We start from the raw sequence: 14,307 nt of genomic DNA, 5'->3' as shown, positions 1-14,307 counted from the left end.
CATCCTGGACACGGTGCTATTGGTTTGAGGAGACCTTGACCTTCTTTAGCAGGTTGGGCATACTTCTAAGGCACCTCCAAGGCAGATGACCCAAAATTTAACTTTCACAAGGCTAAAAATGTCTTTTGAAATGGTTGAAATGTCGTCTAACAGTCTCCCTTTTGTACCCTTCTCTTGGAATATCCTTGAGATCTTCGGAGATGCCCTAGTACAAATAATTTTCCACACCTTTTCTTTCTTCTTAATGGATCAAACAACCAATGTTATCTGAAAAATTCTTCTTGAAAATAACAATTTCTTCAAGAACACCAACTTTTTCAACTTTTTCTTCTTAGCTCGAAATGAGTTAAAATTTCGAACCTAAGCACTTTTTATTCTAAATTCATTCCAAACACTATTTTACTCAAATTCTTCACCAAAAACTTCAGCTCTTGTAACCAACTTCAAAGTCTTCAACCCAAGCTTTCAACAAGGATAGAGCACTCAATAATGCTCTGATTTAGCTCGAATTTGATCTTTGGACTCTAATAGTGTTAGAGAACTCAAATCTAACACCAGAAACACAAGAATACTCAAAAATCTAAAACTCAAAAATTAACCTAAGATAAAAAACGTGAATAGTAATTTTTTGTGATTTTTCAATTTTCTAAGACAATTAGACCCAAGATTAACTTCGTAGAAATGAAATCAATCTCGGCTCTGATACCAAATGATAGAAAAATAAAATACGAAAATTAAAATTAAACTATGATACGAAATCAAAAGAACAATAAAGTAAAGGATAGGAAGAAAAGATAAAAAGATAGACACAAGAAGATAACAAAAGGGCAATCAAAGGATGTATCAAACCCAAAGAACTCCCTTATTGATTATCTATGAGCACCTAACTCTTACGTAGACCACAAGAAAATTGGATGTGTTTCTAAACGAAAGATCAACACAAGCTAATTCAAGCTTGCCACTCACTAACAAGGAGTAATTATTCATAATTCATCCAAAAACTAAGGAAATGAAATATCTAAGGCACATATTTATAGTATTTGCCTTTGCCAAAATAGCCTATTACAAAAGTAGTTTAAAGTGAATATTTTAAAAATAACCCGCAAGGGCTCTCTTTATTCCTTGTGCCATGTCTTTCCTCGGCTCCAAGCTATCTTCCAAATACTACATTGTTTAATTAGGAGCTCAAAGAAGGTCCTCCAAGCACATTCTTGAATCCTTAGGTTGATCTGGCTTGGACCTCCTTGTGTCGGCCTCGAGTTGTGTGATCAAAAGCGTCGACGCTCATTTGGCTTGTATTAATATACATACCATTTATCATAGTTCGAGGGTATATTTGTCCCTTTTTCGTTTGAACTTTTTATATTATATGTTTTCTCATAAACATAAAAAAAAAAAAAAAAAAGTTGTTAAAACTATCAAAATTATCGCAATTCTTTATACAATCTTACCAAATAAGTAAAAATTTATAATAAATGCATAATACACTACCACAAAGTTATTCTTATCAAATAAACAAAAGCTTATAATAAATATATAATATACTATATATCACAATGCTATTCTAAAAAAATAGGACATTTATTGATCAAATTTTAATTTAATAAAAAAGTAAAACTGAACCTGAGTTTTGGTTTACTAACCTTTTTATAGAATTCTACAAACAATCTCTCCATGTTGAGCTTGTGTTTCTCGATCAAATGACTGAGAAGATGAACCAACATTGTTACTTGAAATTTGGTCAAAAATCATTAGTAAAGTAGGGATTGATTTGAGGTAATAATAAAGTTTATGTTGGTGGTATTAATAATTTTATGAGACATATGATTTTAAAAATAAAATTAATACTTTCTCCATCCCACTTTATGTGGCATAGTTTGACTGACACGAAATTAAGAAATAAGAAAAGACTTGGTGATATTTACTAAATTTTTCTTTATTAGAAAAATATACTACTATTATCTTTAGTTAAGTGCGGTTTATAAGTGGGATCAATAAAGATAAAGGTAGAACTGTATCTTTAAATATTTATCAAATAAGAAAATATGATATTTTTTTGGAACAAATTAAAAAGAAAATTGCGATACATAAAATTGGAGGGGAGGGAGAAGGGGGGGGGGGGGGCGAGGGAGGAGTATAAATTTAATCTACATATGAAATAAATGATCACTCGATATAAATAGTTGTATTTTTTTATAAAATATAAATTTATAAATTTGAAAAATCTCAAATCATAATGCGAAATCTCAAATTAAGTTTTTTGAAGAATTTATAATTTCATCTCATAATATAAAATTAATTTTAAACCATATATATATATACTGATTTTATCTTATAATTTTAAATCACAAAATAAAACTGCATCTCGAAACGCCTACTAAAAAGGAATGTTTGTGGCCTTAACCCGTTTTTGACTTACGATGCTTATCCACATCTCTTTTTTTTTTTAAATGATCAAAGGCATGACATCATTTCCGTTCGTGATCCCCAAGACCATCATACTCTTGAACTCTTTACTTGGTTGACTACATCTGTACCTATTGACTCCAAATGACCTCATATCTTCCTCACATAATGCCTAATTAACTAGCATATGCCCACACACCTAGTAGAAAAGCCCATCTTTCTCTTCAAAGCTTATTACATCACAAACTATAGGTTAAGGCAATAGGATCAAGAAATGAGTGAAATCAAGAAGGCAGAGTTGGTCATCATACCATCTCCTGGAATGGGTCATCTGGTACCCGCAATAGAGATGGCAAAGCTCCTTATAACGAGAGATGATCAGCTCTCCGTTACTGTCCTTATCATGAACATGAACCTAGACTCCAATCTCAATCCTTACATCCAATCACTTTCCTCAAATGCTAATTGCACCTCATCAAAATTGAAATTTATACTTCTCCCTCGAGATGAATCCACTTTGCAACTCCTCAACAGCAAAACATTCTTTTCTGGATTTATTGATAGCCATAAGCCTCAGGTTAGACAGGTTGTGGCTCAAATTCAGCAAACAGCTACACTATCGGGATTTGTGGTAGACATGATGTGTACCACAATGATAGATGTGGCTAATGAATTTGGTGTCCCGACTTATGTTTTCTACACGACTAGTGCAGCTGTGCTTGGCCTCCACTTTCATATGCAGAGCCTAAGGGATGATTTTAACACGGATGTTACCAATTACAAGGATGACCCTGAATCAGAACTCTCTGTACCTTCATATTTAAATCCATTTCCAGCGAAATGTTTGCCGTTCATACTCTTGGACAAGGAAGGTGGTTCCACTATGTTCCTTGATATTTCCAAAAGATATCGAGAAACCAGAGGAATCTTGGTGAACACCTTGCAGGAGTTGGAAACTCATGCCATGAAATCGCTCTCTCTGGACGAGAAAATCCCACCCGTTAATCCAGTAGGACCAGTGCTGAATCTCAATAGTTGCGTCGGCAATAAGGAAGAGTCATCTCGAGGGGAAATTATCAAATGGTTAGATACACAAACTCCATCCTCTGTAGTGTTCCTCTGCTTTGGAAGCTCGGGAAGTTTCAATAAAGAGCAAGTGAAGGAAATTGCGCAGGCTCTAGAGGGCAGCGGGTGTCAGGTTCTTGTGGTCTCTAAGAAAGCCACCACCTAAAGATTCATGGTATCCAAGTGACTATGAGAACCCGGAAGATGCCTTGCCGGAGGGGTTTCTGGAAAGGACGAAACGGATTGGAAAGGTGATAGGATGGGCACCCCAATCTGTAATCTTGTCTCATCCATCCGTGGGTGGATTTGTGTCGCACTGTGGTTGGAATTCAGTATTGGAGAGTATCTGGTTCGGAGTGCCAATGGCAACTTGGCCAATGTATTCGGAGCTGCAAGCAAATGCGTTTCAATTAGTGAAGGATTTGGGTATGGCAGTGGATATTAAGATGGATTATAATATCAGGGGAAGTAACACATACGTTATAAAAGCGGAGGACATAGAGAAAGCAATAAGGCAGTTGATGGATCCTGAAAATGAAATAAGGACGAAGGTGAAAGACATGAAGGAGAAGAGCAGATTGGCTCTAGAGGAAGGTGGCTCATCCTACACTTCTGTGGACGTTTTATTGAGCAGGTTATGGGCAACATCTAAATAATGAACAGTCCTGCATTTCCATTCAGTTGCTATCCAAGTGTGTCCAACAGCACTGCAGCGGTAGGGTTCTTAGGTAGCTGAGAGTATTCTCACTTATGCTTATTCTTCCATAATGGTAATTGTAGTATATATATATTTTTTTTTTATCTTTTTTGTTATACCATTTCTGTTACTATGTATTTGCATTAGCTACATTTCTGTTCAACTGCAATCCAAGTGTGTCTAGCATGACTAATAATACTTTTTTTTTTTTACAATTCAACTATAGTTATCGTGTGAGCATCAATCTCAGATTTTAGATGTTACAAAATCTGTTCTTATAGTATGATTAGCAAAAGATAGCTGCAATGAAAATATCCTCAAACCAAAGCTAAAATAATTAGTAAGTTTGACCATGAAAATCAAAATTTTTTGGATTTAAAATTGGAGTTACATTAATTATAGGTAAATGACAAAATTAATTGTATTTATAAAAGACATTTGTCATTGATTAATATATACGCCCTCTGATCCTTCTATTTTGCATTGTTTCTTTTTTTTTTAGAGTTAAATGATGTAAATTTTGACGATCAATTTAAGATCTATTTTTTCATCATATTAAAAAAAATGCAACTTATGGTACCTTTCTTATAGTTTTTGAATATATAAGTTTTAATTTTAAAATATTAAATTAATTTAATTTAATTTAATTTAGCTGTAAAAATTAGTCAAATTAACTCTCCGAAAATAGAACATGAGAACTACAAAAAGAAACAAAGGGAGTATGATTTGGTATAAACAAAGCCAGGTATCAAGTCTTTTTTTTCGAGAGCATCTACAATTCTACCTTCAGTAAGATTGCATTGGCTTTTGGAATCTTATCAAACATACTTCCTCTAACAAACTATCACGACCCGATTTCTGAGTCATGGTGGCACCTACCACATCCCACCGGTAGGTAAGCCGATACCGTAACCCGGAGCTATTACAATGGGTTACCTTGGTAAGAACGTCCAACTTAGACCCTATATGTGAACACAACATATAACAATAATATTTCACAACTAAGGACAATCGATATTCAAACACAAATTCCACGACCTGATAGTATTAATACAAGAGCTTCTAAACTTGACAAGAGAAATTTATAACCTCAGAATCTAAAATGCCTTAAACAATCTCATACATTTGTCTTGAAATCAAAAGACAAATAAGGATAGAAGGGATAGAGGGCAACTCGATCTCCAAGAGCTCACCGTCTCCTAATAGTCAACTCGTACGAACTAGCTCAATGATGGCAACAAGAACCTGGGTCTGCACCAAAAAGATACAGAAGTGTAGTATGAGTACCAAAACACTGGTACTCAGTAGACATCATCGGCCGACTGAGCTCAAATATAATGTAAAGACGATATAAAGAAAGACAATGATCTTAAAGTCAAGGGATAGGTCATACCTGAATCTACTTTGATACCACTGTAACAATATCTATACTATTAAAGCAATAACATGACATACTATTTCAATATACTCCATAATCACCATAACAACTGAGTATCATTTCGAAAGCGTACAATCATATACACAATAGCAAAACATCTACTTGCCATAATCATCATCAACAATCTTTAGAACATACACACAAGAACTTACCACGCGTCCCATACCGCCGGAGAAGTACACGAAAGAGAGCAAAACAAAGAATTCATCACGGCGTTCCATACCGCCGGAGAGTACACAAAAGAATACAACCAATAATACCATAAAGCACAACTACTATATCAATTTACCAAAAATCGTGGGTAGCACAACCCCGCCATGACTTATTACCGAAATCCACTTCCAAGTACCCATACCATAATTCAACATAAAGAAAGCAACATTGTCATAACATAGGCATGTAATCATTAGTTCTATAATTCATTGATAAATACTGTGAAGTCCATACTAATTAACCTTATTTTTTCAAAAGTCAAAAGCTTACAAGTCTTAAAATCACTAATCATCAAATTGGGGAAAAACTACAAGCCACCCATAGTATAGGTTATTCAACTATGATAAGGCCATTCTTAAATTAGCATCATCATGACATGAGTTATCAATTGAGGCATCTCAACTTCACATATTAGGAGATAATTTAACTATCCATCACGCAATACTAGATCTATCATCACCAAGCATGTCACAACCTTAAGGACTAGTTTCCATATTTTAATCGAGTAAAGTCCACCAACTAGTTTACTAGGCTTCTAGGTTTCAAATAATAATCAAATATTTTAGAAGTAGCTAATTATAACATAAGCCACCTTACTAGGCAATATTTCATAATATAACTTCTTATTCAAGTCAAGTATATATATTAGGTTAGCCCTTGAATTTTTATGCAAATTTACATATAACACTAAGCCTTAACTCAATATTAGGCATAAATTTCCTCTAGTAGCTAGTTTAGCATAAAAAAGGGTCACACCTCTTATATAGTGATTTGGAACAAGAAACAATTAATAATTTATCAATAGAGACCTCATAATTCTAGCACATAGGCGGTTGGCCCCACACGGCCTAACTTTACAAATATCAATGCATCTAAGTAAATTTGCCCCACATGGCATCAAATGTTCTTACCTCTTTTGAATTTACCAGGCATCATCACAAAATTAACATATTTCGCCGAATTCATTGAGCATCATCATAATATCACACATTCCTCCGGACTCGAACCGGGCATCATCATAATATCACATATTCCTCCGAACTCGAACTGGGCATCATCATAATATCACATACTCCTCCGAACTCGAACTGGGCATCATCATTATATCACATATATCTCGGACTTGAACTAGGCATTATCATAATATCACATATTCCTCCAGACTCGAACCGGGCATCATCATAATATCACATATTCCTCCGGATTAACCAGGCATCATCATAGTATCAATAATTCCTCCGGATTTGTCGGGCATTATCATTGTATCAATATTTTCCAAGACAACAACATACACATATAAATGGCCCCAAATCAATAAACATACACAAGTTCACAATAATCAAGTAATAGAGATGTAAGATGCATAAACCATCACACTTTATTACTAGTCATCATCATGACATGTGAGTGGAAGCATAGGCATGAGTATCTAGATGACATACACAATTACCATATTTCCTTAGCTATCCATAACACGGTAATAAGACAACAATTAAGAAAACATATTTTTCAACCATCGACCTTATTGATAAATCAACAACCGGGTTTAACCCTTATAATCTCAATAACATAATTTAGACGCTCATCAAGTATCTAGGTTACCAAGAAGTTACATAGTTCAAGGTTAAGGTGGGTCAAGTCCCACTTCTAACTCCCATTAATACTAAAGTCACTTTTATAAGACAAAATTTTACCCGGATTTAGGCTAGGTTATCTAAGTCACACTATAAAGGCTTATCAATCCTTACTAAGCATATAAGAGAAATCTTCTTCAAGTATTCTTCCTAAGTCAACCCAACACTAAGGTCATCACCTATCTAGGCATTTTATATAGGCCAATACACTCCTAAGGATAGAGAAGTATGACATTCATGTATACTTAGAACAACTATAATGTTCACACACTAGTCATGAGATCACAATTAAGCTAACCAAGGTCCTAGGCTAAGGGTCAAATATCATACCTTATAAATCCATGGCCTATAGGAATTAATAAATCCCAAGTTAACCATTTAATCAACTATCATCTAAATTTTCCGCCCAATCTCGCAAGATATCAATGATTACATTACAAACAAGCTCAATCTACTCTACGGGTAAGCCTAACCTATCTTGAATTCAAGCAACTCACGAACCAACGAGCTTTCCTTTTCTTTTCGAGAAGCTTCCTCTTTCACAAACAATGCTATCAACAATTCAATCTAAGCATTACAACAAGAATGAAAATACCCATTGTAGCATCATTGTGCCATGAGTTTCAAATAGACACCAAAACCCCAATTAGGTTTCACTTTTGGAAAGGAGTTTCCAAGACCAACGATAGATTAATTATCTTTAGGGAGTTAAAACCCTCAAGAAATTTGAGTCAAATACTCAATTTTGGGGATACAATTGACCCACAATGATTTAGGGTTTTGAGTCAAGAAATAATGAAATTAATATCAAATTAGAGGAATTCTTACCTTGGATTTGTAGTAAAAGATGGATTACACAAGTTGTTTAAGTTTCCAATCAACCCACAAGACCAATTTTTGAGTCCCCACTTTTTTAGGGATGCTAAGGTTTTAATAGTGGTGAAGAATGCTCAAAATCTACCAAAAGCCCCCTTTTATATGGCTTTAGATGGTCCCGCAAGGTCAAAATTTATTTTTGACCTTCCGAACTCATTCGGACTTTGTTTTCACAAACAAACTATGTAACCCCACTAAATTCGACATTTCAAACGCATTGGTGAAGTTGTATTTTTCATACGAGGTCATTTTGATCACTTGTGGGTCCCATACCCTTATATTTAGATATTTGACTAATTGATCGAAATAAGCTCGGGTGCTATGGGATCCGAACCAACAGTCTGTCTATCCTAAAATTGATCTTACATAGATGTTGGCACAGTCGAGATTTGCATGCAAAATTATTTTACTGAAATTTCGTTCGGCGGCCGTTTGGAATCGATGAGGACTTCAAATTGGAAAAGTGGTTCTAAAAATCAAACGAACTGTCAGGTAACCGAACTATCAATTCCAGTAAGTCACTAATGACTTGGGATGGCTATGGAGGAGCTCTATCGGCAAAACAATCAAGAATATAGCTAATGACCTAAAGGGTCATTACAACATCCACTACTCAGGAACTTTCGTCCTCGAAAGTTAAAGATGAGGAAATACTTGAAGTCTTGAATAGTTGAGGATACTAGGCTCGCATCTCGTCTGCTAACCGCTAAGTGGCCTCCTTCACTGGGCGGTTCTTCCATTGAAACTTAACAACAGGAATCTCTCTAGTACGCAACCGCCTCATATTACCAGCAAAAATAAGTGCAAGCTCCTCTACAAAGGCCAACTGCCCATCTAACTAGACGGAGTCCTACCTAAGCACATGAGACGGGTTAGGAATATACTTCTGCAGCATGGAGACATAAAAAACTGGGTGAACAACAGCAAAGTATGGAGGTAAAGATAACTTCTAGGCCACCTTGCCAACTACACGGAGAATCTCAAAAGGGACAAAACAGATATACACAACATATAAATAGAATGAAAACTACACCCAAGAGCCTAGAAATCATATAATGAGTTAATGAGAATAATAAGGGAAAACTATCTTGTTCATGTCCAAGAGTCTAACATAATAAGACTAAGGAAATATCAGGGTGAACTATCTTATTCCAGCTACATTCAATATACGTCAATGCTATACCATATATCCCAGGTATATATACGAATAAGGAGTGAAAGAAAGATATATAATAATATACATAGCGAAGTAATGACTATACAAAATGAACAACGAAAAAAGGAATATACGGTAGTGCCATATCTTCATATAGCTATATATATATATATACATATAAACATGAGTTCATCTCAAAGCATAACCTATATCATTATATTCTCATTTAAGACCTCATTTTAACACTTATCAAAATTTAAATACTATCATACTCGGGTTTCTAATTCACATGGCTAGATGTGATATAATTGTACATAATAATACAATCATAAAATAGGAGAGGCCGAAAGCGTACCTTAAATTTTAATATTGGATCAATGACCAATTTGTCATAAGGTAGCCATAATAATGATCATAACAATGATAACAACAATATCAATAACAGCATGAATAACCGGCTACTCCGGACAACAAAATACCTAGCCGAGCTTATGCGTACCCTCACCATCCCAGACTCAAAAGGTTCAATCAACACACAATAACATAAGGCATATTTTCACCTATATCAATGCAACCATCCCATTCCAACTGATAAACATAGGCACATACTGGTGATAGGCAATGCAAATAAAGGAATGAATGTAAGGTAGACGATTAATATCACAGCTCATCATAACTGTCCATATCAGGACCATCATCACCGTAATCAACCACCGGCCTTTCCGGGTATCAATGCATCAACCATATATCCTCCGGCCTTGCCGAGTATGACCATCACAATAGTCATTACCGAATAACATACGTTAAAATACTCATAAACATAATCATATCACAATAGAATATCTATCTAGTCAATACTTCTCAACCACTCGTCATTAGTTAACCAACACATATTATAATAGAATCACTAGTTCGCTAGTCATCACATAACCTCTAGTTATTAGCCCAAACCTTATCCTTCCCATAATCCTTAATTCACGGGATAACAACTAACCACTATTTATTTAACAGTCAACATCTAACATCTAGTCAAGGTTCATCACTAGACCAAAACCATCATTTATCCACCATCCATTATTATCAACTACTCATCATATATCCGTTAATCATTACTAGACAACACATTACTACTTGTCACCCAACCATCTTTATCTACAGACATTATTCCTTAACTAACCATCGTTAGCTACTATGTTTCAACTAAGCAAGATTCATTAACTAATACATTGGATTCCTAGCCATCAAGTGCTATAATCCCCTAGTAGACAACTAGCTACTGCATAGCGTTCTAACAAGAAGAGCAGTCATAAGATCACATTTCAGCTATAATCACATCACTTATAATGGTAAATAATCATGAACGTGTCGAATCTATGCATGTCATCACCAGTATTCTGTCACGCAATGCTTCATAGATTAAGAGTTATACTCACCTAAAATATTAAAACAAAATATTAAAAATTATCGAAGTGTTACATATTCAATCAGTGGAATAAAAAATATCATACTGCATCTTCCTCCGTCCCATACCGGAGAGATCAGTATACACACATATATATATTTATATTCATAAACTATAATTACATTATTTATAATGATAAACACTTCTCGACTATACAATCAATATCATAACACGTCCCTTGGCCCATTAATCTATCCAAAATAATCATAACATCATAATCATGGCTTTAGGCCCATACACACATCTAGAACTCATATCAATAATCATATTTATAAGTCGTAGCATATCCCAAATCATCTCATATATAGGAGACATCTCACATATAGGAGGCATAATACAGATAGATATGTAATTGTCTACAGGATAACAGATATCAATAGATCTTACATCATGACAATGAGGAATATCACTTCTCTAGGCCAATTTACATATTCAAGAGGAACATCGTCTTTACAGGACAAACAATCATTAATAAGAAAATAGAAACTCTATAGGCCAATCATCAAGCCTAAGAGGAAATAACAACTCTATAAGACAATCATTAAGTCTAAGAGAAAATAGCATCTCCATAGTCCAATCACTTCCGCAAGGAGTATCATAACCATAACTCAAAAGCCACAACTCGGGAACATCAATAATAGTTACCAAGTAACCTTATTCTAAGGTGTACTAGCCTCATCTATGTCTAACATCCACAACTAAGTCCATAGTACTTAACACAAGCTTAGGCCTAAGTGGGACGACCGATCCTACTTCTAATCCACAATTTCCATAATTACGCATACTATACCCCAAACTAGGCTAAGGTATCTAGTTCATCTTCTAGATGTCAAGTAAGTCATATTCAAGCCTAAGATAGCAACTTTGACTAGAAACACGGGCACTCAAGTTAAATCTACCCAACTTATGGTTTCAAGACTACCACACTAGCCCAATAAGATCAAATATTCAAATCATGCTTGACTGTAATACCCCAAAAAAATTTTCATCGAAATTTTATGCGTAAACGTATTGGGTCCTATCTTTTAGAACAATTTATAATTTTTCGTGTGGAATTTCCTATAGTTAGACCCACCGTTGTGAATAGTATCGAATAAGCTTTCCAACGATATGTGGATCATCCAAAACGAACACCCGAGCGATGAGTTACGAACATTCCGATCGAACAGTGAATAGTGATAAATAGTAAAACGTGCAGGAAAAAGTACTGAGGCCAGGCGTATTTTTTCTCTAAATTTAAAAGATCATAACTCCTTATACATAATGATTTGGGTGAGCTACCATATATCAATGGAAAGACCTGAGAGTCTTCTTTCCAATGAAATTGGTTTCATCCAAGTTGGACATCGAAGTAAAAAGTTATGGCCAATTTACTTCAGCCTAACGGATAGATCACTGAAGGAAAAATTTGACATTAATTGATTTTTAAAGGTATTTTGGTCATTTTCCATTATTGTAACCCTCTATATATACCCCCTTTGAGCTGAGAATTGTTATTCATTTTCTTTTATTTCTCTTATATCTCTCTCTCAAAATATATGCATATATATATATATATATATATATATATAGAAGAAGAGGAGTTAGGGTTAGGGTTCTAATTAGGGGAAAATCGATTCAAGGCTTCGCTTCGCGAATTGCTTCCGTCAATCTCTTCGGCTATGAAATCTAAGGTATGCAAGTGTTTATCTATGGACTCCTTTCATCCATAGAGTCCACGAATCCCTTTTTGAAATTTCAAGTTATGTATATATATATATATATATATATATATGTGTATATATATATATATATATTCTAGACTTTGATGATGTATATATATATATATGTTGATTGATATTTGATGGTTGAGATATATATGAGGATTATGTATGTTACTTGATATATATATATATATATATATATATGAGGATTATGTATGTTGGTTGATATATATATATGTGGGGTGATGGTGTATGTTGGTTGATACATGTATGTGAAGATTATGTGTGTTGGATGAGATATATGGGGTGGCGAAAAACATGAGAACTTGACGAATTCACCAATGCCTAAAAGTGCATGTAACGTGTTTGTGGAATTGTCTAAGAGGCTATAAATTTACTTTCTTAGGATATAATAATTCTAAATGACTAGACTACTTTCTATGTATACGTTTAACATGAACTCCATGTTATTATCTAAAATTAGGGATGTTGTGTGGAAGGCTTATAATATGGTTGTAAGTGCGGACGAGAGATTTAGTTGGTGGAATTAATATGAATGATGGTGTTGTAGCATATGTAAATGTTCATACTGACCTATGCTCTAAATGTTGCATGCAAGGTAATTGTAGAAATGCCTAGTTGAAGAAGAATGGATCGTATGACCCCTTGTGATCGAAGTGATGAGTTCATACCATACTTGCATGCTACATGTTTACTATGGTGTTTAAGGGAAATTATAAGGCCATTAGGCCACGCTAAGTGTGAAATGTCTAATTATGGGTCAAATTGCATATATCAAGATCTTAAAGGAAAGAACCTTGAGAAGTGAACCATGATGTGTTGAATGTATGTTATTTGTGTGTATACCAATTGGATAAACTATTTTATGTTGTATTCTTCCTTAACCATATGCATCCTTGTTGAATGATCTACAATGTAATGGCATAAGATCCCAATACTTGTATATGAATATGATCTTCAAATGATTGGTGTGAAGTGTTAATGAATGCATGGTGCATGATGGCCTGTGGGCATGTGAGTATGCATTATTGTATACTACGTATTACTTATGTTATTGATTGCTGGGATTATGTATGTTCGAAATAGTCTGCTGGTCTAGAGCTGAGTCAGATCTGCGATAATCTTAGTCGTGCTACAATCGATGAATTTTCGATAATTTGAGAACTTAAAATGAATTCCATGAGAACTTAGTATGTGGGATTTTGAACAAGAATATCTTTTCATTCTTCTGCCCAAATAATTGATTTTATCATTGGAATTTCATGATTTTGTAAAGTGGGTAAATACCCAAGATGTTTTAATGACAATTATGAGGTTATGAAAATATAAATTGTTTAAGCTTTGATGTACATGATTACTTTATTATTCCCAAGTTATGATTTGATATGGTGAATTTCATATTTCTACCATGAGTTGATATTTCAAGTGTTTTCAAGATATGATTTATGGAACTTTGAATCGTCCAATATTGGTATACATAATAACCTTATTATCTTGTTTTCTTGAAATGAGATTTTATGCCATAAACTGCATACCACTACTATGAAATTATTTTTTTGAGGATTCTTGATATAAGAACCATGATTTGAGTTACATTACGACATACAAAATCTTACTATGATTTGAAGATCTTAAA

At 34.3% G+C, this 14,307-nt stretch overlaps 1 protein-coding gene across 1 annotated transcript; it reads left to right on the top strand.

The window, feature by feature from the left end:
* The first annotated feature begins 2,472 nt into the window (after positions 1 to 2,472).
* Positions 2,473 to 4,378, top strand: LOC124895842 (UDP-glycosyltransferase 71E1-like). Its single transcript, XM_047406249.1, is given in 3 exon segments — positions 2,473 to 3,595; positions 3,597 to 4,083; positions 4,086 to 4,378. Coding segments are annotated over 3 exon segments (1,440 nt in total). The 5' UTR covers positions 2,473 to 2,680; the 3' UTR covers positions 4,124 to 4,378.
* Positions 4,379 to 14,307: the final 9,929 nt, after the last annotated feature.

This window comes from Capsicum annuum, unplaced genomic scaffold, assembly GCF_002878395.1.
Source record: "Capsicum annuum cultivar UCD-10X-F1 unplaced genomic scaffold, UCD10Xv1.1 ctg999, whole genome shotgun sequence".
NCBI classification, from domain to species: domain Eukaryota; kingdom Viridiplantae; phylum Streptophyta; class Magnoliopsida; order Solanales; family Solanaceae; genus Capsicum; species Capsicum annuum.
Note: the sequence above shows the minus strand (reverse complement) of the source record. Positions and strands in the feature narration are given on the sequence as shown.